Consider the following 26754-nt stretch of genomic DNA (forward strand, 5'->3'; position numbering starts at 1 on the left):
TTTAAAGAGACATGAGTACTTTGTAGATGGACAGGTATGTTTCAGTGCCACTTGCTATTGAATAACAGCTAAAAGATTTATTCTAAAGCAAATATTCTAATTCAAATAATAAACGTATAAAAGCTCTCAATAGTTGCTGAAAACAATGTATCCTCTGATCAATCTTTTGTTCCCTTAAGCCCTGTTTTCACTCGCCCAGACATTTGCAAAGAGCTTGAAGGAATTGGTGAAGAAGTGTAAAAGACCTGCACTTCTGCCTGTGCTTGAGAATTTCAGAGCAAAGCATCAGAACGCACAGCACTTAGGCCAAATCCCAAAGGCCGTGACTGGCGCAGCGTGTCCCACATTAGCTCAACCACAGCTCACTGAAATGGACTCGCCTGAGTGGAATGAAACCCATAAGGCACCATGCACACCATGCCAGGGGCTTTATCAGACAAAGATCAATGGACGGCAGCATTCACTCTGAGCACCCAAGCTGCAAGGGCAAATACAGTATCTTGGGGGGTTGTGAGAGTCATTGATAGGCTTAGGCTGTGTATGTGTATGTCTCGCCTCCTTTAATCAGGTTTCCCAACAGCAAACACTGGGCGTCAAGTGATGCGTTTCAGGCAGTGAGGCCTTTCAGTCGGGACAAAAGGTGGGAGAAGCTGTGGGACTCGGGGCCCAGCCCTCTCATTCGGTGAATGTCTCTCAGTTCTCCAGTGGAGCTCAAAAGGCCTTTGCCCTTCCAGCTGTAAAATTGGCTGACAGGGAGCCTCTAAAATCCCCTACTCCTGTGAGTCCACACAAAACTGCAGCATTTACTCTGATGGAGGCAGCCAGGCTTTATCTCAACCACATCAGACATCGGTAGTGACTGAAAACAACACTTTTTGCATACCGTGTTTATAAGGAGAGTAGCATTTTCAACGGAAACTTTATACATTGTCTAATAGCAATCTAGCACAAGTGCAGTATCTTAATGTGTACATGTATGGTATATGTATGTGTATATGTATTTATGGATGGATGGATGGATGAATAGACAAATGAATGGATGGATGGATGCATGATGAAAGAAATGAAAAATACATGTTCAAACATTTGTACAGATGACAAGGAAAAATTAGATGAAAATGGCAACACACAAATAACATACACCATGGTAATATTTGCACACTGAAGGAGTAGTCATACGGAGACTATACTTAAACATACATGAAAAATATTGACTTTGTGATAGAATTACCATCACTGAAAACATTTTCCCTCTTAAATGAATGAGTTATTTTCTTTACACAGATGATATAATTATCAGTCATAACATCCCACAGGATTTAATTTAGAATTCAATCATATCACTTTGCATTTTGATGTATTTTGATCCATTACAATTCTTGTTTGTGTACAATGGCTGGGCATTCTAGATAGGTAGAATGAAATTAAATGACTGTAGTGGTTAGGGTTGATACACACAGCAATAGCTTGCATTTGAGAAGGACTACAACACATGACTTTTTCATAGTTCAATACTGAGAGAAAGAAACTAACTTCACTAGCTAACTATCAACTTGTTTGTCTTGTTTTGTCTTTCAGAAATACATGCAATAACATACAATAAATGTTTTATAAACACATATACAGACTTTGAGGGTTCACTAAACTGACATTTCCACTATTTATATTTCTCAATTACATTTTTTCTTTGACAGAAGCTGCTGTACACTACTATTTCACTACAGTACATTACATTACACCACTACACACTATAGCCTATATTCACTACTATACATTACTGTGTCACTAAAGTACAAATTTAAATATTGCATGTCTTTGAAATGATAAAAAAAAAATACACAATCAAATGAACTGTACTCACTCCAGCCATCCTAGCCTCCCTGTTTTGAAAGTCAACAGTATTTGATTTTGAAAAAACATAAGCCTTCATGTTTGTTAGTAATTCTGTCTGTGCAGCATTTGCTCTTTGAATATTGCTTCAACATAGCAAGCCTTACATACTAAGCCTGAATAATAATAATAATAATAACAATAGAACTGGAGATCTGCATCATTACGTCACAGGCTGAACCAAAGTAGAGCCACAAGCTGCTGCTGCTGCGGCTCCTGGTTGGACTCAAAATAATTTATTTATGAAGTGGCCCATGACTTAATAGGATCATGGATCTGATGGGGGGATTTAGAAAACATAACAACTGACGTACATGTAAATAGAGTAAGAGGTCATCATGACAGAGCTGTTATATATAGCAGCTTCAGAAGGAATGTAAACAGTGCCATCGCATCATCCTCATCACCAGATGACAGAAACTGACACTAAATTTATCGCTGCCACTTCTACACTTTAGCCAACATTAGCTTCAGATGGCACTGTACTGGCACTTGTTGCAGTGCACAGCAATAGTCTATTGCATAAACACTAAGGATGTTTGTCTACATGCCATAGTAAACATACAACATCTAAAGTTATCTCACGCTGCGAGCAAGAATGCTAATGCTATGCTAACGCAATGCTACTGTATTGTTTCAGCCATAGCAGCGGTGCAAATTTGCTGCTGCATGTGCTGAAATTGAGTATTCAAAATATGTATAGCAATAGGTCAGTTGACAATCTTAGACCATCATAGTGGCTATGAAAAAATATAAATATTTTTCTCATCTCTTGCTGCTGCCATAGCCAAGGTGAGGGAAAACACACCACAGTACAGACTTTAAAATTGACACTATGAAGAAAAAAAAAAACAATAAAAAGACTACTGATTAGAATAGGAGGTAGTCTTTTCTAACCATTTGCAAATTTATGAAATTGGCTAATGACTGGGTCATGGCATAGGCACCAGGACACTTTGAGGAGGACAGAAGAGGAGATGTGCAGTTGACACAGAGCACATCAGTCAGGGCCTGGCCATGTTGTTTACATGATTCATAGGACTCGCCTTTCATCACGGCCTGTGGCACTCTGTCAGGAAAAGAGAGAAAGGATTGTAACTTTGGCCCTATTGTTTAACAGCTCCCAAAGACGGAGGACACAGAAATTATTCTGAAGAGCAGGAGGCACACGGTGGAAAATGACCTTTAACTGCACTTCCTTAGCTGAATCTCATCCAATTAGAGCACTGTATATTTTCCCTAATAGCAGCTGATGAGGCAGGGCGTATGAGCGAGCACGCCCGACCGGCGTTGCTATGCAGCGAGATGGCTGCTTAGCACCAGAGGAGCGCTAGGGAATAAGTGAGCAGAGAGCTTTAATTTGATAGGGTTAGAATCCTGCAGGCTCCAGGGTCGTGGGTCACCAGGAGCTCGTCTCACACTGAATATGAAGAAATCAGAAGTAAATTGCTTACATCTGCTGCCAGTGGCTGCGAAGGCTGTGATTGGCTCCCAGAGGTGTGCACTATCTCACGCAGGCAGCGGAAAGGGGCCTTGGTGCAAAGAAGGCTTGTAATTGGAGTAATTCTGCATTAATAGATGTTAAAAAATCCTCCAAGCAGCTGGTTTGAAAAGCACTGCCTTTATGAAATGCTTTAGGATCACGGGGGCGTTTTTTTTTTTTCTGCTTCTTTAAATGTCTGTGCTCAAGTGTTATCACAACAGCCTACTGCAAATGCTCTGTCTCACTGATGAAGGCAATGATGGTTATGTCAGACAGGAGAGCAGATAAATAAGGCAAACAAAACTGCCATGTGAAAATTACCATCCATCAACATTGTCCACAGCCTGGAATGAGAGGAAATAGCTTGTAATATTACTACCCATGAATAATGTTACATCAGGTCAAAGTTTGAGATGCACCATATTGCACTCTCTGTGTTTCCATCTATAGAATCCATACCAGCCATCTAGTTTGTTTGACTTGTATTCATTGTGATTACTGTTGAGCTATTTTGCCAAGCTACAAATACTGTACATTTTCTCTTGTCAATGTGACACTGTGTAGTGGTTCATGTTTCTCATCACAGCCCCTACTTTGGGATTGTGTCCAACAGAAAATGAGACAGGCTGTGAATTATCACAAATGCTCTGGCAAATGACACTTCATTGGAAGGTCTTTGTCACCAATTATGTGTCTATTAAGAAACAGTCAATCAGTCAATGTGCAAATAGCTAACCCTCCAAGGGCCCAGCTATTGACAGGATGCTGTCAATAGTCCATCTGATATGATTTAGCTGTGGAAGAACTATGTGCTCACCGTAGAAGCTTGACAATCCCAGCGAGCGTTTGGAGGCTAACTTCTACTCTCGCTAGTTTATTGACCAACAATTATTTTAATGAGGCTTTTAAATGGGAATGTATTATTCAAAGCAGATTTGCTGAGCAGCTTGCTGTGAGTGAACCTTTTGATTACTAGGTCTTCAGTACATTGAGCACCGGTCATTTCTTTGCTTAGCAAAATAAAAGTTTCCATATCAGATAAAGAGCAGCACATTTTTGTGTTGTGTAACACAAATGAACCACTTTCCTCTTTTCTTGTGCCCTACAGCACTTCATGCAGCAGCTACATTTGACTAAACCAAAACGCAAATTGGATGTCTGGCAGACTAATTGGATTTCCCAAAAAACTGAAACTGAGACCGTGTTAGTTACCTCAAATGATGGACACTAATGTTGTGTTTTCACCATGTAACTGCAGTTCCACTGACTATCCCATCCCAATCAAAACAATTGCTTCCCAAACGTTATTACGTTACGTTTGCCATTTTAAGACAAATGACTGTAAAACGGCTCTGCCACATCACCAAACACATTTACTGGCTTACTCTGGTTTCATTGAGTCCTACTGTCTGAGCCATGTAACTTCCACACTTGAGATAATGGGTTGTGTTACAATACCATCTCCTTGGATAACAATTCCTTAACTAAATCCCACAGTGGCGTGGAAGTAGACTTTTTTTTTGCTCATTTAAAATCAGAATGCAAATTATTTCAACAAGGTAAGATCTCCCTACCACAGCCAAAAGTAAGAGAGTCAATATAATATGTGTTTTATTTTTAGAAGGCATTATACTGCATTGGCATCTGTCAACAGACATGCAGAAATGGGAAGAAAAGATTCATACCTGCTTCATATGGGTGCTGGTGCATATTGGCTGCTGCTTTCACACACTCTTCCTGTCAAGGACTGACTGGATTGTCAGCGTGCAAATTATAAAATGAATGACAATTCTGTGACATTACGTTTGCCTTAACCAGTCAGATGGTTACAGTAGCATTCACTCACATTCTGACATAGCCTGATGGATTATCAAACATAGCCCCTGAATATGGCCACAGGGCACACACTGATAATATGTCTCAAATATAGTTATTCCTTGCCATAAAATGCATGTGATTTGCCTCAGCTATTGCCATTAGGTAGATAAGTGCATCTTTTCAATTTCCCCAAGCTCACAGGAGACTCTTTATGTTCAGGATAGATCAGACTAGCAGTGAGCGAGCTGAGGACCTGATAGTCCTCAACTATCCACCATAATTACCATGACAGACTCACTTAAGCTTCTCCTCCATCTAGCAGCATTACTGACATGGATAGATCTTGGGATTCTTGTTGTGCATAATGGTTGTACACCACCAGGAAAGGTAGAGAGGCTACAGCGTATATTTTAGACCATTTTCTTGTAATGAAAGGTGTCAGAGAAATGTAGTGTGGAGTGAAAGGATTCCACTGGGATGTTGTTTAAAGACAGAAAGGGATTAAATTAATTAGTCATATACACTAAAGAGAGGTAAACATTTTGACATCCCTTTTTTTTTTACTGGCTCCTTGCACATGCACAGGTTTTATAGATACAAACATATAATAAAAATCATCAAATGAAAAGCTGACTTCAAAATAAACTTTTGTCCCCCCTCAAGAGATTTTCCAAATCTTATTTTCTCCCATTTTAAAGTGTTTTTTTTTCTCACCAAGCAGAAGGCTCCTCTACTCTGATTCCTTTTTTTTTTGCACATTTGAATAATACTTCCCATATCCTTGTTTCTTATGTGATTTGTGAGAAAAAAATAAATAGATAATAATTAAAAGCAGAGTACTCTCCAGCTCATAAATCAGTGGTGGGTGTTCCAGCTGAGGTAGCTCAATAAGCCTTCCCTTAAACATTGGCCCATGGTAATGGGAATATCTGAGGGTCAATCGGGGTTAGGCAGTCTTCCTCAACAGGAAATGAGCTTTTGGTGGGCTGTGTTCCCAAGGTAATGAGCAATGTGTGTGTGTTTAATCTTAGCTAATATTGTTATAATAACTGGATAAATTATTAAAAACAAGCAAATGGTAACATTCTAAAGACCACCAGTGTGACTTGACTTTGTTGCATTACCGTACAACTTCTAACAGTACAGTGGAGCTTCACGGTGATTGTAATTGTAATTATGTTGATTTAGAAAGCATTCGGCACCTTCACTGAGCAACTGCTGCCCGAGACGCGCGGCTACCTCCCGTGAGGGGCCTGGGATGGGCAAGGTCTCCGAAGACGTAACCTCTGTTTTCTTGGGTTAAAGGTCATCGCTACATTTGCAAACTCCTGCTTTTCTAGCGGGCTTCCTCGTCATATTCCTCGATGCCTATTATTCCCTGATTTCATTCTTTGCACTTGTTCATTTTATCCCCACAGGCGGAGCAGTCAAATTTGTGTTCTTTTCATCCATTGCAAGGTCATTATTGCCTAGAATCTGTTGCAAGGTAGCGGTGGTGAGGGGTATGAATTTCATGTCCTAATATGCAAATTAATGCTCCATATTGTATAACCGCATGCATCTGGCATGATTGGGCAGTGTGGGACAAATTGTCCTCAGCCAAGGCGTTTTGCTACTCAGCAAAAGCTAATGTTGAAGAGTGAATCCCTGTTCACAATTACCATGATAAAGGTGAGAAGGGGAAGAATAAATTGTGAAATGAGGAACTTCTGTTTGCATGGCGTAAAATTTCCCCTTGCTTGTATGCAGAAGAGAGTTACACCAGAAATCACAGAACAAATTCCACTGTTTTGTAACGACGTTGTAAATACTTTATTCATATGAAGCTAATTTCACCCCGCCATTTTGATCACGTCATTCTCTCTGGAAAATTGCAATTAAGTTTGGAGAGATAAAACATGCCAACTACTCTGCATTTCAAGGCTTGATTGGCCTATCAGCTAGTCAGTATGCCGCCATGGTTTTCATCACTGTTAATTGATCCTTTCTTTAATTAATCTGGAAAGGAAAGCCCATATCTCTATCCTGTCTGATCATCCCCTCTGTCTGTCATAACACAATAAAGGCCCTATCCTACTGCTAGTAACTCTGCCTTAGCCTCTCACTCTGGCTCTCTGCCAAATGGACTATTTATGATGCACCTATCTAAAGGCAAGCTTGCTGTATGGAGTTCAATGGCTGGGTTCATTAACAGTGCTTTAGCCGGCTACTTTTAATTTGCATGCAGTCACACCTTCCTTTTAATATGAATGTGAAGGTTAGTGGTGGGCCAAGCCACTCTCTCGACTGCCGCTGGTCTAAATACTGATCTTCCAGCTCCTAGTCACTCTTCCACCAAAACCACCACCACATTTTCGCTCTCATTGAATTATGCCTCCTTTCTTTTTTTCATACTTTGTTCCTTTGCTCACATTCTTAATGCATATCAGTCTAATAGAAACATCAAACCCCTGTGACTTTTTTTTGACAAACCCCCTGCTTCCTGGATTAGAAGTTAGATTCTACAGAATGAAGATTGTACTGGTGAATTTGATTTTGTGTGATGGTTTACTGCTAGAATGCTATAGTGTATAATGTTAGTCATCAATGCAATTTGCAGTAAATAGTTAACTTTCCTGTCACGGGCAAAATTTCTTAGGGTGAAAGAGTAAGCCGGCGTCTAGCAATCATAATACATAGAAGAATCATCGGTATTGTCATTTCTGCAAATACAAAGACATCTAGAGGTCTTTGTTTGGGTAGCTTGGGTGTGGTCTTCAGGCAGGAGCATACCTCAAGAATTTTCTAAAATACTTTCTTTGTCCATGGAATAAAGTCTTTGCCCCCTCTTTTGAGTATTTTAACAGTTGGCCTGTGATTCTGACAGATCTACCTGCTGTAATGGTTGCCTGTAGGAGGTGTGAAACAAGGTCTTAACACTTGGCTTTTCACTATGAATGTGTGGTTCTTTTTGTGCTCACAGTTAAAGTTACAATTGGACCATAAAGCGTTTTTCCCCCAACAGACTGTAAAGAAATGGATGGGAGGCAGCTGAGAAATGAACATGTGAGTATCTGTTTCTGTCTAATTAAATCCACAGAACAGCCTCAAGCCTTCCTCTGCCAAGACTGGATCCAGACAAGTTGCCTCGCTGCGTTCTGTGGTAGCACACTGCCACCTATAGTTCAAAGCCTACAGTTCTTCCCCTGAAACCTTTGTCTGCCTTCTTTTCTTTCTTGATTATTGAAAAGACAAGTTAGCTGGTAACAGATAACTGATGATAGTGACATCAGTCATCTGCTGGGATAAAACACTCTTTTAAGATCACATATCTCTTTTGATGGCTTCTTTATTACTATTTGTACAACACATAGGCTACCTCTAATGGCACAAATCATCTGAACAGGAGAGTAATGCAACCCCAGCTCTTATGTGTTATCATTGTGAAATGTGTTTTCTTAGTGTGGGATTCTGCAAAGGCCCATTTGTTGTTGTTGCTCTTGAGAACAAAGCAAAAGAAGAAGTGGCAGCTGGAGGAGCAATTTTTGTCCATCAAGGGCTATTGAGAGTTCAATTATTTATCTTGTGAAGTGTTCCAAGGATGTGGTCAGCTCATCAGGGTTATAATGCATGGAGTGAGAGGACATGTGCATGGAGCAGAGGGAGGAGGATGTTGTTGTAATCTGAAAAAAGTCAGCTAAAGCTTGTTTCCAGATACCAGTACTCCCACGGTCTCTGCAGTTGATGAGGAAGTCTTGGAATAGCAGTGGAGATTGTTCATGTCTCTGCTGGTGAGGATGGACAAAACTTTGAGTGTTCACTTTATACTAACTTAAACTGAGGGATGACAACCAGATACAGAAAAGAAAAAGCAAATTTCTCCTTTACCCACATTTATTTATAGGAATGTTCAGGTTGTGTGTTGTGGTCGATAACAATCCGTGATACACAAAGTCAAGCCTGGCGGTCACTTGCACCCCACGACAGACACTTTGGGGGCCTTTGGAAAAATTCCTGTCACACACATTTCCATTGAAGTGTCAATTCCAGTCGAATTAAATGTATATATGAAGTATAGTTGGAAGGGGTTCATAATATGTTAATGTTCATATTCAGTCATTTCAGGTATTTTTTAGTTATCTTCAACTTCTTAAATAGTCTTTCATGAAAGTAGGTGAAGTTTGAATTTCTCTTGAATCAAGCAAATTCCCTTTCAGCTTAACCAACTGAAAAATTTAAATAGAAACTTATAATTATGTGTTGGATTTTTGAAGAAAATTTACTTCTTGAACTTGACTGAAAGCGATATGAAGCCCCAAAATTTACAGAAGCTGATTTTTCAAAAAGGTTTTAAATTCATAAAAGTTTAATTCAAGCATAAAATATTCCTTTCATTAAGTTAGAAGTAATGTATGCAAAACATTGAATCAATAATTGGTACAGTAGTAGAGGAAAGGTTGCGTTGATCATAGAATAATTTATCACTTCAAGCCCAGGACCTTTCACCTTAGGCTAGCACTTTTTTGAATAACATTTTCATTCATCTCAAGACGCGCAAGCAATATCAAATGGAGAAAGATTGGTGGGAAAAACAGACAATGCACCATGTTCATAAAGGATGTCAGAGTCCTGGATGACATCATTGAGTCTGTTTGGTCCATCCTGCCGTGTAACACACACCACGCAGCATTTAGAGTTCGGTCATGTTGGGTCTTTTCTCATATCCGATCGTATCTTTCAAAAATAGCATAGATAATAAATAGTCACACATTCATACTAATAAACCCCTTTGGCCATGTCAATTGGAGATCATGATTTGCATGGGTTTCATGTGTGTTGAAGTGTTTCCACAGCATTGGAGGCAGCTAGCTTGCGTTGCTGGTTAGCTTGTGACTTTAACATGGTAAACACTGGATCATGTGCTCCTTCTTCACCAGAGAAAACTCTGAATGCTCCAAAAGAACGACATTCTGATTATGCAAAAGGAAATTCTGACGATGCTTAGAATTTACAGAAGTTCCAAATAGAAAAGTTCCGGAATACTCTGATGCTCATTGGTCAATTCATCAATGCACTGGATATTCCGGCCCTTTGCATCAAGAAAGAGTTATGAAAAAAAGGAAGCTGTCATCTATAGACATATGGTCTATTGTATCAACAGCCCTCCAGCCTCAAACCCCCCGTCAATTTCCAAAAAATGGCCCCCAGACTCTCTCCGGTAAAGATTTTTTTACTCTTTTAACCATAAATATATGAGAATTTTTAAGACAACTTAAAAAAAAAGTCAAGTTCTGACTATATCCAAATGCATTTGAGTTAAGGAAGACAAAGCAGACGTGCCCATCCAGAAAATGAGACCCAGTGAATTACTAGCAATTCCTACAATAGTGTGCGAGGCTAAATCCATCACTAGTTTATTCGCAAAACAGATCACTTTCAGAATTTCTGCTAATGTCCATCCATTTCTCTCAGTCAAATGGACTCTAGAGAAGTGACTGATTTTACACTGAACTCAATAATCCGTAGTCAGTGCAGCTTAAGTCATGGAGCTGCACTGTGCGTATGTTAACACCATTAAATCACCTCAAATGTCTACATGATTCAATCTTTTTCACAGTGGACGACAACTGAATTGAATTTCCCCAAAGTGGCTGTCCATTTCCTGTCTGTGTGTGACGAGCAGCTAGGTTGCTGGGGAATTCAGATCCACTCTCGCATTCACTTAACTCCCATATTATATTTAGCACAAAGCACGTTCACACATTTTTCAAAAATAAAAATCAGAAACTATTCACCGTTGTTACATGAGAATTAAACAAGGAGCGAGAGTCAAACTTACTGTTTCCCATTTTTCACATGGAACATATTATTGTGTTCTCACCTCCTTCTGTGTTAAGCCTTTACTGATTTTTTTTTTTTCACCTGCTTGTGGATGTAGCTTTCTCATTCTTTCTTATTTGGGCAAGGATATCTTTTCTATGTTTAAACAGCAGACCTGATGCAGTCCCCAAATTTTTGCAGAGCAGCCAGATGAGGCCCTGGCCTTGTACAAGCCTGTCAGTGGCACTCTATAGCACAGCGGCTCTTAGTGGCCGTGACTCCATGACCTGCTTTCCCGCTCCGTCGTGAATAGCTGCTGGCACCTCTCTCCAGCCTGTCTACCAGATCAGGAGCAAGTCTAAAGAGATACAATGCTTTTCAGTACCATTACGGTTTTCCTTGATTATGTTATTATACTATAAGCTATGTCCGCATGTTTCTGCGCAGTTTGACAATGCCCTCCAGGTCAGGTATAAGAATAACAATAGGCGTCTCCTTCTGTGTTCCTCAAAGACTCTTTGTATTGTTCCATGACTCTCCGCGCTAATGCTCAGCGTGAATTAAGACAAGCGGAGAAAATATAGATACAGTGTGTGCCATTAGATGGAAAATGAGCACCACCAAATAGTTTATGCTTCCCCGTGTACAACTTCTGTGGTGGGCAAGGGAACATACAAGAAATCGAATTAAGGAAAGTAATTAGTGGAAGAAATTATGCTGGTACCGGACATTTAAGTTTCTCAAAATCTTTTCTAAAAGCACGGTCATCCCTCTGTGTGCTGTCCGTATAATAACAGTGATCATTTTGTTGATAATAATTCCATGGCTGAAGTATGAGCTCTATAATCATTTGTTAGTTAAAACCTTCCTCCATGACTGCAGCTGTAGATGGGGTGAGACAGACGATGTACACGTAGGCTGGGGAACACTGATTCCCTTTGACAGACTGGGCCTGTTTGCTACCTGCTTAATCCCCAGCATTTTAAAACTGTGTTTGGAATAAACTGACTAAAGGGAATAGAGCATCTAAGAGCTGAAGAAACGGAGAGCTCTATAGGTTTGATTGGCAGGCCCTGTCAGTAAGTCTCCTCCAGTAAGAGGCACCTGCCTCAGCCCTAGTGGGATCCCCGTTCCAAAGTGAAGCGCAAAAGGCATTGTCTTAATTATCCCCCTCCCCAACTCCCCCACCGTGTCTCGAAAAAAAAAAAAAAAAAAAAAAAAAAAAAAAACACAATTAACGGTAAGCGTTTAGGGGAGAGAGATTATTTACTGGGGCCCATCCAGTGGAGACAGACGCTCAGTGGTCCTGAGAGACAAGCATGTCCGTCAGCTTGGGATAGCCAAGCAATCCAATTAAAGCAGAGATCTTTCAGGCGGTCAGCGCTAGCCGATGGTGTTCATCATCCAACAATGACATTCCTTTAGTTTTTCATTTAAATCCAGCGTGCTCTCAAGACAAAAGAGTGCTTTTCAAACCAAGATTACATAGAGAGAGGTGCAAAAATGTGTGAAGACCATCAGTAGTTTGCATCAAGAAAGCAACCCTAAAATGGACCTTAACACATTGATTATACTTGTTTATTCATGAGATAAGGTGGGTGTAGAAGGAGGGCTATAGTGATGTTTTTTACAGTACGTGTGGAGCCTAACAGACTGGAGTCTGAAGGTGTGTAGGTATCACTGGTCCTTAGCCATCTACATGGGAGGTTGACCATTCTGGCATGAACAAGGGGATTCTTATTAAGACAACAAAAGGCATGGGAGGATGTGACAGCGGGAAGATTCCAGTGCTTTCTATAGTACGCGGACTTCACTACAGACCCTCCAGGCTGTGGCAAGAAAGATTGCTGCGTTTCAAAGAACAGGACTTTACTTTTAGAGAGGCAAACCAAATGAGAGTCTGGGCCCTGGGTCCCCAGGTCAGCTAGCAGGTGGGAATGAGATGAAGCAGAGGGGGAAAAACAGGATGGCAGAGTGGGGACGTCACATCTGGGCTGAATTAGGAAGGTAATACGACGGGCCCAGAAAAGTGTTTGAGGATCTGGGAGGCAGATCTCCTTTCCTTAGGAACAGCAGGTTAGTGTGTCAGCGGGGAGCCCAGATGAGAATGATTAGAGCTGGCCTTTGAGGAGCAGGTGCCTCTTCCACCTCTGCTGCTTAGCACTGAATGGACTGTCATTAATCTTACATTGTCATAAGGCATTTAAGCAGGTGATATTTTATGAACTTGACAAATTCTACCTCATAAATGGCAAGTTTTCAAAAATGGAATTTGACCAGTACTGGCCAGCGCTGCATTACAGGCAACAAGCCTTGAAGTTGAAACTGAATTCTGCTGGTGCGCTGGGATGGAAGAAGGGAAAAAAGGAAAAAAAAAAAAGTCCAGGGCCTCTTAATCACTGTAAGTGGATTACCTCACCTAACATTACCTCATGGTCGAATTTGTGAACACATTATTTGACGATATCACAATATAAAATCCTGTGGCCAGCTGATTTAACATCCCATGACCAGTCGCTGCCAACTACTAAAAGGGAGATACATACACTGACAAAATCCTCTAAGAAGCCAAGAGTAACAACAATGTCTCCTTAATAGTCTCATAATTCCCCCTATGGCTCTATCATATTCACTGTCTCACTGTGCTCCCCCCCCGCCTGCTCCCTATAGCAGGGACAGACATGTTTGAGAATTGATTCAGCGCTACATTAAGTAATCTAGTATTCATTTACTCCAACTGTTTTTGGAGAAACAGAAGCATATTAAACAGGCATTAATGTCACTATGAGGAGAATGGAACGGTTTGGGTGCAATGTGAGTGCTATCTGACTTGGACGGCCCATGTTAGGGTTTTGCTCTCGGTTACTTCCTCGAGCGGCACAATGAAGTGGAAGATCTCTTTTTCACGCCACCATTTCCACCCCATTTCTTTGCATTTTCCAACTATTGTTATCACTATCTTCAAAACAATCCAGTCAGTCAGGAGGCTATACCCAAAGAGCGAAGCATGCATCTGCTCGCAGGCGAGTGGGAAGAGCAGCTGTGGACAAAGACGACTGTATGCGAACTACAGTGTAGGAGTTTGTCAACATAAAAGGAAACAGACAGTGATACTCCATCACAATTTTAGATACACAGAGTGGAACACTGCTTTGTTATTCAAGGTTTTTAAATGGGTCATCGAAAGGCCCAACTTGTGTGCATATTAATATATTCAGATCTATTTCATTATTGTGATGCTGGTATTACTGGTGGGGGAGAGTGCAAGATTATTGGACTTTCCATGCGATATTTTTTTGTTTGTTTTTCAAAAGTGATTTTTAAACATAACTTTGCCTTTCTCTATCCTGCAAGTCACCATAAGTACTTTAATAAGAATTGTATGGTCTGGGCAGCTGTGAGCTATCTTAAACCTTGGCCAAAGACAGGGAGATGGAAAAGAAATCTAAGCCGAAGGCATTCTAGTTTGAACAGCTTTATAGACTTGCCTCAAGTGCATTGTGCAGACTTTTGGGTGTAAAAGAACGAAAAGGATTACTCTTATCTGTAATGGTCTGGTAATAAAACAAATGGTTGCCTTCCTGCAGAAAATTTGTAGAATATGAGATTTGAGACAATTGTTTTCATTCTAAAACAGACTGTCAGACTGTCACTTGATACAAAGTGACGTCTGATGTGGCAGCCAATCAACTTCTTAAACAACTTAAATGTATTTTAAGGTTAGAAAATGTTTGCATTATTTGTAAACATGGATGCAAAATGGCATTTGTATTTTGAAATGCAATGTGATGAGAAAGCTGTGAGAAGCTTCTACTACTAGTCTTCAAAAATATATGAGCATAAAACTATAATTGATATGTTCCAAATAAATCTCATCTCAGAATTTATAATATTCCTCTGTAAAAGAGTCCCCCCATAAAATTATTTCCTATGTTAATTTTGCTGCAAAAAGAAAGAAATCTGACTTGTAAAAACTATTTTAATATGCTTCAGCTGTGAAAAACTTTATCCTGAATGCAGCACATTCATATCCTCATATTTAGGATGGAGGTGTGGGTGGGTGCAGATCAGTAATGATTTACAAATAACAATAAATGGAAGAATGAACAAATCAATAAATCAGTAGATCTCTGGATATTTGTGAGGCAAGCTTATTTCTTTATTTATCTGGGTGTTTTATTTGTTTTCAGCTCTCCAAGGCAGGAGCAGGAATCCCAAATTATCCAGGGGGTTAGGGGGCGCAGTGCCCCTGAGCCCCTAGCCCCATAGCGGAGGTAACGTATTCAATGGCCTGGGGCGAGTGGAGGAGAGGAGCGGCCCTGCTGCATACTGATGGCAGGGAGAGAAGCCAGTAATTGGAGCTGCAGAGGAGAGGGGAGAGGAGGGCAAGCACTGGGAGATGATGGCTTTGTTTTCTCTCTTCCTGTCTGTGCCTCTCAAACTCCTCCCCCCAGACCTCGCTCTCCCTCACACTCACTAAGTAGAGATATGGAGGAATTGAATAGAGATACTTGCTAATTGGTCTCTTGCTGCTTGCTTAAAGGTCCGTAGACATTCTTTTTTATTTGCCTATTGAAACTAATAAACTATGTCCATGTGTGTGTGGTAATTGAAGGATTACACGAAGCACTGTGTAGTTCTAATGGTGGCATGGCACAGAGGAAGATGTGAAGGACTGCTATTGAAATTATGAATTACTGCAGTTTTAAGAGATGTTTTTGTCAAGACTGAATGGAGAAGCCCTTCGCAAAAAACTGAACGCGTCCTCAAAAAATCGAACAGTATTTATAATAGCTTGGCTAGATCGTTTTCCGCTTTATTTCCCTCTCTTGTTGTAAAACGTATGCATTACATCCATGAAAGGCAATTTAAACTCACTGCTGCCTGATATGATGTAAATTGGTAAATATCATTTTAATCAGAGCACATCTCAGTTAATTAAGAAAATTACTTTGACAAACTGTTTGAAGCTGGTATAAGAGCTCAAGCCAACATGGCAATCAGGCACATTCCTTATGGTGGTGCTCCCTCATGTGGGTAGGGAGCGCTGAGTATGCGGTTACATACATTACAGAGCATCACTATCAAATCAGCCATGCAGAGTTTGGCCTGGGAGTAAAACTGCAGCCAGCCGTCGGAGTCTACATACTTTGCCTGAAGAGGTCCATTCCGCGACTTGCACATTATCACCACAGTGTCCTCTGTTGACACAGTTAAGCGATGTGAAATATACTGGCAAATGGCCTGAAAGGATCGGAGGAAGGAGGCTGTGGTGGCATGTTGAAGTCATTGCTGTCGGCCAGTCTGCCCTTAACAGGTTGAAGCAAGAGCCCGCAGGTCACTGGAAGGACGCGAGCAAGTGGGGCTTTCATTTCCTGTCAAAGAGGAGCGGGGAGAGGCTTTCCAAGGCATCAGTCGCAAGCTAATTGGGCCCCGGTGGGTGACACTGCAGTATCATAAATAAAACAAACACAGTTGTAGCGTTTCTGCCACTGGACTCTTTAAACCTTCATCACAGAGGCAAGCGGTTCCGATGAAACACCCAATCTAATTACTCTGGTATGGGCCTGTTATCTTTTCTGCCTCGCCGTAATTGATCCTTTTTTCTACATGCATTTATGTTTTTAATCAGAAATGAGATGCATGCATTGCCTGAGAGCTTGAAGACCTTGTAGGAGCTGGTAATTAGCCGCTCTGGTTAATGGGCCTAACTGTGCTCCGGTGCCACATGACTCTCTGGTGTCACAGTCTGACAGAGCTAGGAGGAGGAGGCTGTGCTCCGAGGTGATACACGTCTGGTTAGTCTCCTACACTCCGCAGCCCTCTTCACACCTCCGCTTTACAGCCGGCATCGCAAACCTCTGGTGTAGAAAATTGCATAGCCCAAACCGCACCCGCTAATCAAATCTCCTTCGTATGAACTTGTGGCCGATCTGTGACCGGTGTCACGGCTGTATCGAGGTCAGTCAGAGAACAACTGCACTAATCAAGGTTGAATAAGCGGGCTGTGCAGGAGTTCAATCATTTTTTCCTCTTGAGTACAGGGAACAGGAATACTGAAACACAAGTATGTGTTTTCCATTTATAATTGAGTAGAAGTATGAGCGGAAATACTTTACTCTAAGTGTATTAGATGAAAGTAGTGTGGCCTCTTTAATATGTGCGCTGTGTATGTGTGTGTGTGTTTGTATTTCTGCATGTATGCTAATTTGGATAAATATACAACTTGCCCTGGGCCGTGAATTATGAATAGGGCTAATAATACACTTTTAGTCTCTTGCTTCTTTTAAATTCACAACAGATCAAAATACATCAGCTCCTGATTGTCATGTTGTGCATTCTCCATTCTACTGGGTTTGCTGGAGATTTCACTTTGTTATTCAGCCAATGGCTCCTTCCTTGGGACCATATATCCATATTCATTCAGAACCTATAGAATGTGTCAAATAGAGGTGTCCTAATTGTGTCCTTGATGAAAGGCTATTAATATTGAACACTTTCACAGTCACCCATGTGCCAGCACTGAGGAAATGTGTTTTCCCCCTCTTTCAGTGAGACAAAAAGCAGATCTGTTCATATCTCTAATGATACCTGATTCCCCAGGGGTTAGTGGCGAGACTAGCTGTGGCTTTAGCAGATTCATCAAACAAAATATGGTGCTCTTTCCTCAGGAGGCTGAGAGTCACATTGCGTTATATCACTGTTAATTAGAATGAAATATGCAGTTCAATTATTCTTTGTATTGTTGCCTGACGCATGTGCTCACGCTAAGTATAGAGCACTGATGTAACACCAAATGTTAGAAAGCTTAACACTTTATTTCCTCTCCTTTTTTCAAAGTCGCAGAGCGTTTTTTTATTTTTTTTATTATACCTTATCCATTTTTCAGCGTAACAAAATAAGTCCGTAACTATCCGGAACAACGGCTATAAATACAAAGCATTTAAGAGTTTGAAGGTTCTTATAGTTCTCATAAGCAGTACTGTCATGACTATGGCAGTAGCTGGCCTGATTGGCTGGGTGGCCGGGGTGTCTGTTCTCATGTGACATTGTTTCTGAGGCAGGCAGTAGCTGTCCTGTGGCCCATGTCAGTACCCACGAACCCCTGATCCAGGAGCAGCAACTGTCAGGCCTGCACCTGTAACATTGAGACCTTGTGTCCCCACATCCACAACGCAGGTCTGTGCTCAGACATGCTTTGCATTTCACCGGCACTTCACCGACCCAAGCAATACTCCAGAGATTGGCCATGATCCCAGCTGTTGGCTTCATTTTAATGCACTCTGAATAATATTAAAGCAGAATCAGTTGAATTTATTAATGCAGCTTGCCCCTTGGAGAGATGCTTTTAAAGGCCAATGATTTAATTTCAGCTCTTAAAGGCCATCTTCTATTCTTGATGCTATAAAGAATTATGGCTTTTGCCATGTCTTAACACCAGTGTGTACTGTGGGCCACCAAATGAATTATTAGTAAACTGAGGCTGCTGAAAACAGCTGCCATTAGCAGTCATTTATCTCTTTGTTGTTATCTCAGTCATATTTTCACCCCTATTCCTGGAGAGAACATCAATCCTGGTTACCATGCTTTATGATTTCTGTCATTAGGACTGACTAAAGCAATGTGGATACTGGGATAGTTACAATCTAGAACAAACATAAAAAAGGAGGCTTTTCAAAAGCTCCCCCCGCAGCCTCCTCAGGTAGATGTGCTTATACAGGCGGAGCAATCAGTAACTGTAGCAAACACAATCTGGCCTGTCATTTGGATTGCATTACTGCTGAGTTGATGCCAGGAAAATCCTACACTTTATTGGTGTCAGGGTCCTGTCTTGAGGCAGACCCTAACCTCTGCACCTTTAATTTAGGCCAGTTGGGACTTAGAGCACAGCCACTAATCTCCATGACCTGCTTTTCAGGTGGTACAACCAGACCAAATAACACACGCACAAGTGCTTTAACACATGTAAGTCAACTATGCGTTGTGCTTTTGTTACTTTGTCCTACTGTGAACATAATGTCTCTCGGAGAGGAGGTCAGAGAACCTTAACGGCATTGCTCATGTAACAATTACTAAGGAGGTGCTGAGAATAGTGGCTTATTCAAATGAGGCTTTTTGCTATGCATCTCCTTGTAAAGCTGGGCAGACCTGCAACTGAGAGAAAGGGTGCAGTGTTCTCTGTCTCTGCACTTGGTAGTTTGACGCCCGCTTCGGGGCTGAACATCAGAGGAGCGGCTGCTGAAAAAACAGGTTGTATGGGTCCTTGCACACAGCCTGCCTGTGGTGCTGCCTGAAGGACTGCCATGGAAACAAGGAGTGTGACAGGCTCTGGGGGGATCCGCCACAGCTGCAGGCACTTCCTTTTTGACAGGCTGATGAAGACATCACTGCCACACCATGCACAACAACAACAACTAGTGGAGAAAAAATGTGATCAGACAATGTTAACTGCTGTGTGGCTCAAATGTTCATTAGCAAGCTTGTAAAACATCCAGGGATTTCTTTCTCTACTGCATTCAGGGACCATATTGCACAGTGACTTCCTCTGCAGAGATTTGTAGCTTTCCCAGGAGAAAATAAATTGATAAATAATTCCTTAAATATGATTACACCTCTTTGATGAGGGGTGTATGTGTGTGTGTGTGTGTGTGTGTGTGTGTAAGTAAGTAAGCAAGTGTATGCGTCGGTGCATGCAGAGAGGATTCAACGATTGTTGTAACCCTGTCAGAGTCTTCTGTTTGATCCAATGACTATGAATGATATTACACAGGGAACATCCAAGTCCACAACCTTAGTGCCACAGATCTGACAGCTTGGAGGCAGGCAACCATATTCCCACATGACCTCTCGTAATGTCACTGGCAGCATTTGCCTCAATATCTCTACTCATGACACAATGTTATTTAAACTTGTGTCATCTTGCTATGCACCAAAGTCCAACAAAATATGTCACGTCTGGCATTAAGGGGTGTGAAATTTTCAGTCAAACTGGACTGCATGTGCCCGCTATCAGTCATTAAGATGGTCGATTCTTTATATTTCCGTATTCTATCAGAGAGATTCAGATGTCCTGGTGTGGCAATTTAGCTGTTTGCTGAAATGTCGATTAAAAGTACCCTGGGAGTGTTGCTTAATTGGTTTCACCTCTTGGGGACACTTCATTGGGTCTTGTACCCCCCCCTCCCCAACTCTTGCCCTCCTCCCGACACAGCCCGAACCAACCCCCAGCCCCGATGGAGCCAAGAATGCAGGAGGGTTTCAGCCAGTGTGTGGGATTTAGCTCGTCAGAAGCTCAGGGTCACCTCCACACCCCCTCACTTTGAAATGGACCCCTGGTGGCAGCTCCTGGGAGAGCCCAGTGATGTCTCTATCAGCCTGTCAAAAGAGATAGCCCGGGGCTCCACCAGGTCCCCCTGAGCCAATCAAACTCTTCACAAAGCACAGACGGATGCTCTTTCACCAGCGTGCTACTGCAGAGGAGGGGGGCACCCGGCTGGGATGCTCAGTCCCCCAATCAGTTAGAACAAACTCTCATTGCTGGGGTCCAAGCCTCAGTTCAGCCCAAATTCAATTCCAACTAAGTATATTTTAAAAAGAGAGTTACTCAATTATCAATTGTCTACCATGAGAGTGATGTGAGAAAACATGACAACTTTTCAAAATATGCCTTTTTCTATACAGTGTGGACTGAGGCAGTCTGTGTGAAGGCAAAATTCATAACTTCTTTTTCCATGCCAACACTTATATTTACACAGTGAAAGATCAACTGGTAGATGTATGAAGAGTAGCTTATATATTCAGTCAATTAAACAGTGTGAACTTTTACTCTGAAAATATCATGGGAGAAATTAATTTTTATCTTGGTAATAGTAATTATGTGACAGGTAATGAAAGAGCCATTCAAAAAAATCAAAGACAATACTATTACGACTGTTGGAAATGTCTGCATGAAATCTGGGCAAAAGGCCCTCTCAATTGATTATCTCTTTGTATGTAAAGTTAATATTAATGCACAAATTGATGGAGAAGGAGATACTGTACATCCCTCCACTTGGAGACCCATTGTGGAGAGACACATGGAAAAGCCTGCATGTGTGTGTGTGTGTGTGTGTGTGTGTGTGTGTGTGTGTGTGTGTGTAACCATTAGATAGGCGAGGTGATTTTAATGGAAATGTAAAGCACTAAGTGCTGAGGATGGAGGGAGTACTCTCTATGAGATGAGCTCTTTCTCTCTCATCTGGACCCTGTTATTGTGAGAAGGCAACAAAGCAATGCATTAGGAAGCACACTGGAGCTACACAGCTTTGATGTGAGCTCGGTAACCAAGGCGCAGCGGTGGCCGGTGTGTGAGCTCTGTTCCAATGGCTGTGTTGTGTAATCAGATGTGTTTACTGTGTATTCAAGTAAAGAAGTGGTGTAATCCATCCTCACTACAGTGCAGTTATAGAAAAAAATAAATAAAAAAAACACAGGCTAAAAAAACTCAAACTGATCAAGATAGAATCTTTATTCAATATTCCTGCAAATTCTCTATTTGATGATGCATACCAGTAAGTAAAAATCCATATGAATAGAACTTCAAAAATTATCAGTGTAACATAACATTTCTGTACAAATTTTAATTCAGAAAAATAAAGGCAGTTTGGCCTTGCTGGGTCTGCTTAATTATGAAGTCCAGGGCAAGTGGACAGTTATTCTTTGGTTTATTCTTATCCTTCAGTTTTGATGAATATAAGCACATATATTTTTCAAAAAGGACATTACATACACATATAAAAATTATATATGCAAATATATATGTATATATAGAAAATATTACGGTAAAGGAATTATATATTATTTACAGTAAATTCTGTCCATAAAAATGATAATGAATAAAGATAAGCTTTTGCACACCTGAGAGTCTTAGTGACAGGTTCATAGGAGAAGAACGATAATCCACAAAAATAGAGGAAACATCCGCACACTGTCTGCACTTGCACATCACAAAATAATAAAATTATTAGGAGGCAACGTTACGGTCAAGGACCTTCATCAGGCATTGTCTTCTCCATAAAAAGGATAGTAAAAGCACGGTCAATAGTCTGTCCTGCTAATATGTCGGGTGTGTGACAAAATATACTGGAGAAGTCAGCATGATTATTGGAAAATGCATTGCAATACACATTGACCTTTTGACCTTTAATTATATTAATACATGCATAATGCAAAAAATATTGACACGGTTTGTTTTCCGTGAATTGATAAGCTTACGTTTTAACTTTACCTTAAGGCAAATTTCTCAGTTTCACCAAAGTCAATAAAAAGCGTAACAGCGGAGGTCTAAGGTAAGCCAAACCCGGCGCCTTTCATTCCTTTTCTAAATTGTATCCATGGATGAAGGCTGAGCTTTGCAGCGCCCTCTTTTCTTTACCTCCGGGTCTGTGATTGACAGCGCCATGTGCTGCCCTCCCGGCCGCTGCGGTGCACAGCCCCTGTCAGGGGGGTGGCAAACACACAAGCCAGAGAGCGGCTGGCTGCCCCTCAGCAGCAGGGGGCAGGGGGTAGGGTGGTACGGTGGGGTGCGCGGGGTCACGGGCTCTGCTGGCACTGGAGCATTGTTGTCAGACGGGCCGGGCCGTACCGTTTTCAAAAAGGAGACCGGCCTTTCATCCAGCGTGTCCACGGAGCTTACCTTCTCCTCCGTGGCTGGCTCTGGATGGTGGGCGCTCTCAGCTCGCTGTACTGCACCTGTAAAAACAAACAGGAGTTTGGTCAGAGGCAGGTAATCCGAGCTCAGTGGAGCGCACGGTAATGGCTCCCCTGAGGAGAGCTGGTGCAGGGGAAAGCGAGGCGGGCTCGCCTGTAATGAATCATTTTTTAAACACAGGAGCAGAGGGGATTAATCACAGGGAGGAAGGATTTGAAGAGTCAAGGGTTCCGTACCAGCGTACGCCCCCCTCATCCTCCACCACAATCACAATATTAGAAACAGACATCAACTGTTGAGATGACCTGCCAGGCCAGTGAGGGAGTTGTAAACTGCATAATCACTCACTGCAAGTTATGTCCCCTTAAGAAAACTTTGTAAAAGGCTAAGAATAGCCTAGGGCATGTGTTGTTTAGGTGGAGAAGCGACCAACATCGGTGAATGTATAACTTTCTCCGTGGCTGTACAGGACTTCGAAATTTGACTTTGATTTCTTCAGAAAAAAATAAAAGAGACCTGAAATATGATATTTGAACTTACAACCTTGTTTCCTTTCTGTTAGCTATGTATGTAGAATTACACTCAATGCCCAACATAATTTGACTCATGTTTCACAGTCTCCCATCTTTTTCAGAAATTCCTTCAAGTTCAAATGGATTTGCAAAATAAATGTATGTTAAAATCATGTTATCTTTGACATTCAAGCAATAAGATGCAATTGTCCATTTTTTCCAAATCACAATCCAAAAGAAGATTGATCATAGGGAAAATTGAAAAGGAGAAGGGCTTGAATTTGAAAACTTGCTTTTGAAGCATGCTTGCTGAGCTCAAACAATACGGTGAATCTGTTGAATAAAGGTAAGAACTCTATGCTAATTAGCTGGTCTCGATTATTAGAATGGGAGATGGAATGTGGGAACAAAGTGACTGCCGTCTGCATCAGAACATGAAACTGTCCTCAGAACTGACAGATGCTTCTTATTTCAGGACAGACACGCTGTTGTCAGAAGTCCCCGTTTGAGGCGGACTTTGTAGATGTGCTCAGGCACTAATTGCCAAGTCACATTTGCAAGAAAGACAGGAGTCAATTTTCAGCCTTTGTGCTGCATTTGTGTCCACACCTATCTGAGGATTGAAGTTCTAAGTCAACAAAAACAAAATGTGTGCTCTATTGTTTTGGGTCTCCTGTGTATATGATGTTAAGGTTATTTTTCACAGTACATAATGAAACGTACTTATGATGAATCTTAAGGATGTTTTGTTTTTTTATGATTGGAGCTATTTTCAAGATGTAGTTTCTCTTTTAAACCAGGCTAAAAAGTATTGTTTCCATGGGATTTGAAAGTGAGTCATTTTCAAAGCTTGAACATTGTATCCCATTGGGAAGAAGACATACAAAGGATTCTGAATCAAAATTTATTCACCATCTTGTTTTGCCAACTCAGTCAGCCAAATCTCAAACAACACAGCCTCCCTCCAACAACATCACAGGGAAATCAGCAATGGCTTGCAGCAGGAGGACATCAAGGGTGCAGCAGAGAAAGAGACTGGGGTGAGAGTGTCTTTCCAGATCCAGACTGTCAAGCTTTCTGGCTGAATTCTGTCTGGTGAGTACCTGGGAGATGAAGGCACTGTATGGCACTCCATTTCCTGGCCAAGCAAAATTCTCAGTCAGAGAACAGTGAACGCCCAGCGCCACTCTGACAGCTCTCCTTAGCTGTGTGATGTAAATGCAAATGGCATATCAGCCGTGGCTAATATATAATCACATATGGCACCCAGCAGGACGACTGGGGCTCACGACTACATTAATTGACTCCCCCGCCCCGAAGTGACTGAGGCCACGTCAGAGTCTGTGTGCTGACACAACAGCCAGAGACGTCAGGAGCCCTCCGCCGGCCCTCGGCCAATCACCAACCTTAATGTCGCAGCGCTACAATCAGAGAGACAAAATTGCTAATCACGGACAAGGCTGCAGCGATGTGGCTGAGGACAGATCAGAGTATCTCCACTAGGGCGACTACATCAAACTGCACTGAGGAATAATTGGGCCAGGGGTGCTTTAAAGGCGAGAGTCCATTAATAATCAAACAAAGCCAGAGGATATATTTCCTCAACACTTGGGAATTCTGTTAGAGCAAATAATGCAGATATCTTCAGGGAATTCCCTCCCTATCTGTATGTAAAATTGGACCCTTACCTTTTGAACATCAGAAGGCACCCTCTTGAGGAAATCCAGTATTTCATTATTGTCAATAGTATGCGGGTTGCGCAGCTTCTTGGTAAATTTGTTAACGCCTGTGAAAACAAGAACACATTAATAAATAAAGGTGTCATACCAACCAGCATATTTTTACACAGAGCAAAAAAAAAAAGAGTTGTGTAACCCTAGCCATGTATATTGTTTCCACCAATGTGTTTCAAATTGCACTATGCAATGCTATTTCAATTGATCCCTGGGAGCCAAACTGAATTCAAGACAGACCAATACAACGGGGACTTGTACGAATAGAGCAATAGATAAACAATGTTATCTATTATTTTAATTCAAACAGCATGCACACATCCATGAGAACTTTCCAAATGAGCCTTCCTGTTTGGCTGCTCAACATGTGTTACTGTGTGACCCCCAAAGGTAACGCAGGTCTCTTGGAATACATTAAATAGCCAAGAGCAGAGAGTAGCAACTCAAACCACAACACTTTCCTTCCAATGTGCAGAATGAGTTTTCTTTCCAAATGTATTGGTTTCTTCAATCTGATCATTTCTTGTACATCTATATTTACTTTTCACATGGCTGCATACCACAGAGAAAAGCCTATCTCTGGGGTCTTGCTGTAATGGGACCATTATATTCACAGCTTGGTACTGCATGTACCTCAATGTGCAGACAAAGAACCTAAGGACTTAAATATGTGCAAACAACTTGAAAGACTTGCCTTGCAACCACAGAGATGGGGGTTAACTGGGGAGGCAGAAGAGTGTCTCCGAGTGTGTGTTTTTGTTTGATATGATGGTTTTTTGGTATTGATTGTGTTGAAGGCAGTGTGGAAGTACAGTGGTTGTGGGCTTACAGCTGGAGGAGGAGAGCCTGTTAAGGGCAGCATCTCTCCCTGACCACTGAGATGACTGTCTATTCTGTATGACTACAGCAGATAATGAGAGGCTAGACCAGGAGCCTACAGACTGCCCAAGGACATCATGTATTATATACAGCTTGATACTCTACCTCTGCTTTGTTTTCACACAAACCCTAGGCCCTGCCTCTGCTGGGCTCGGCTACAGCAGCCCACACTGAGCAGAGCGAACCTCCTGTCTGATCTCTGTGCATTTGCAGAGGTGTAGGGAGAGGAAGTTCTTAAATGACTGTACTTCATTAAATGCTGGATTTGCAGCTGGGAAGAATGCATAAGAGCTGCCAGCTGTAACTGTGTTTTGCAACAATGCTTGGTATGGGAGTATAGATTTTTACAATATTTATGAAATAAAGAATTGCAATTTTAGAACTTACCCCATATCAGCACAACATAGCGCAGTGGGATATAATATAACACTGTCGTTGCCCCAAACAGCACCAAGCAGGCCAGGCAGGACAGGAACGGGACAGACCAGTTGAATATGCTGTGGATGAATGATTGTGTCAGATTAATGTGAATATCTATTAAAAAAAAATCCCGTGAAAATAATTTGAGATTCATAAAATCAACACAGTAGAACAAATACGAAATGGTTAAATTACTTCTTGATTCGTTCCCCCACGCTTGCAATTTCATCCAAAATGTTCTGGACGGTGATCACTACTTCCTGCACCATATGTATCTTATCCATCAAACCTTTTTTTCCGGATTCCTGAAAAAAAAATTCACAGACACTGATGAGGTACACTGTATGTCAATTGTTGGGCAGGGTAGACAAAGACCAGTTTATCTCTGCTGTGCTATTATGTGTGATTTATCTATTGAATGGCCTATAATGAGCAAACACAGTATATCTTCAGAATATGCTTTTGAAGATGAGACAGACTCAGTGCTTAGAAGCTGTTATGTGGATGGCTGCGAGATTTCAGCTTTTGTCT

The 26754-nt window shown here is 41.5% G+C and overlaps 1 protein-coding gene across 1 annotated transcript in view; it reads right to left on the minus strand.

The window, feature by feature from the left end:
• Window positions 1-21473: 21473 nt before the first annotated feature.
• Window positions 21474-26754, minus strand: part of mctp2a (multiple C2 domains, transmembrane 2a) — a 34159-nt gene continuing 28878 nt past the window's right edge. Inside the window, exons 20-23 of the mRNA XM_071927240.2 lie at window positions 26419-26528; window positions 26191-26300; window positions 24880-24977; window positions 21474-22720 (exon numbers count right to left, since the gene is read on the minus strand). Coding sequence (XP_071783341.2) covers window positions 22661-22720; window positions 24880-24977; window positions 26191-26300; window positions 26419-26528 — 378 coding nt within the window. The 3' untranslated portion in view covers window positions 21474-22660. The remainder of the gene's footprint in view (window positions 22721-24879; window positions 24978-26190; window positions 26301-26418; window positions 26529-26754) is intronic.

Source organism: Centroberyx gerrardi, chromosome 4, assembly GCF_048128805.1.
Source record: "Centroberyx gerrardi isolate f3 chromosome 4, fCenGer3.hap1.cur.20231027, whole genome shotgun sequence".
Classification (NCBI taxonomy): Eukaryota; Metazoa; Chordata; class Actinopteri; order Beryciformes; family Berycidae; genus Centroberyx; species Centroberyx gerrardi.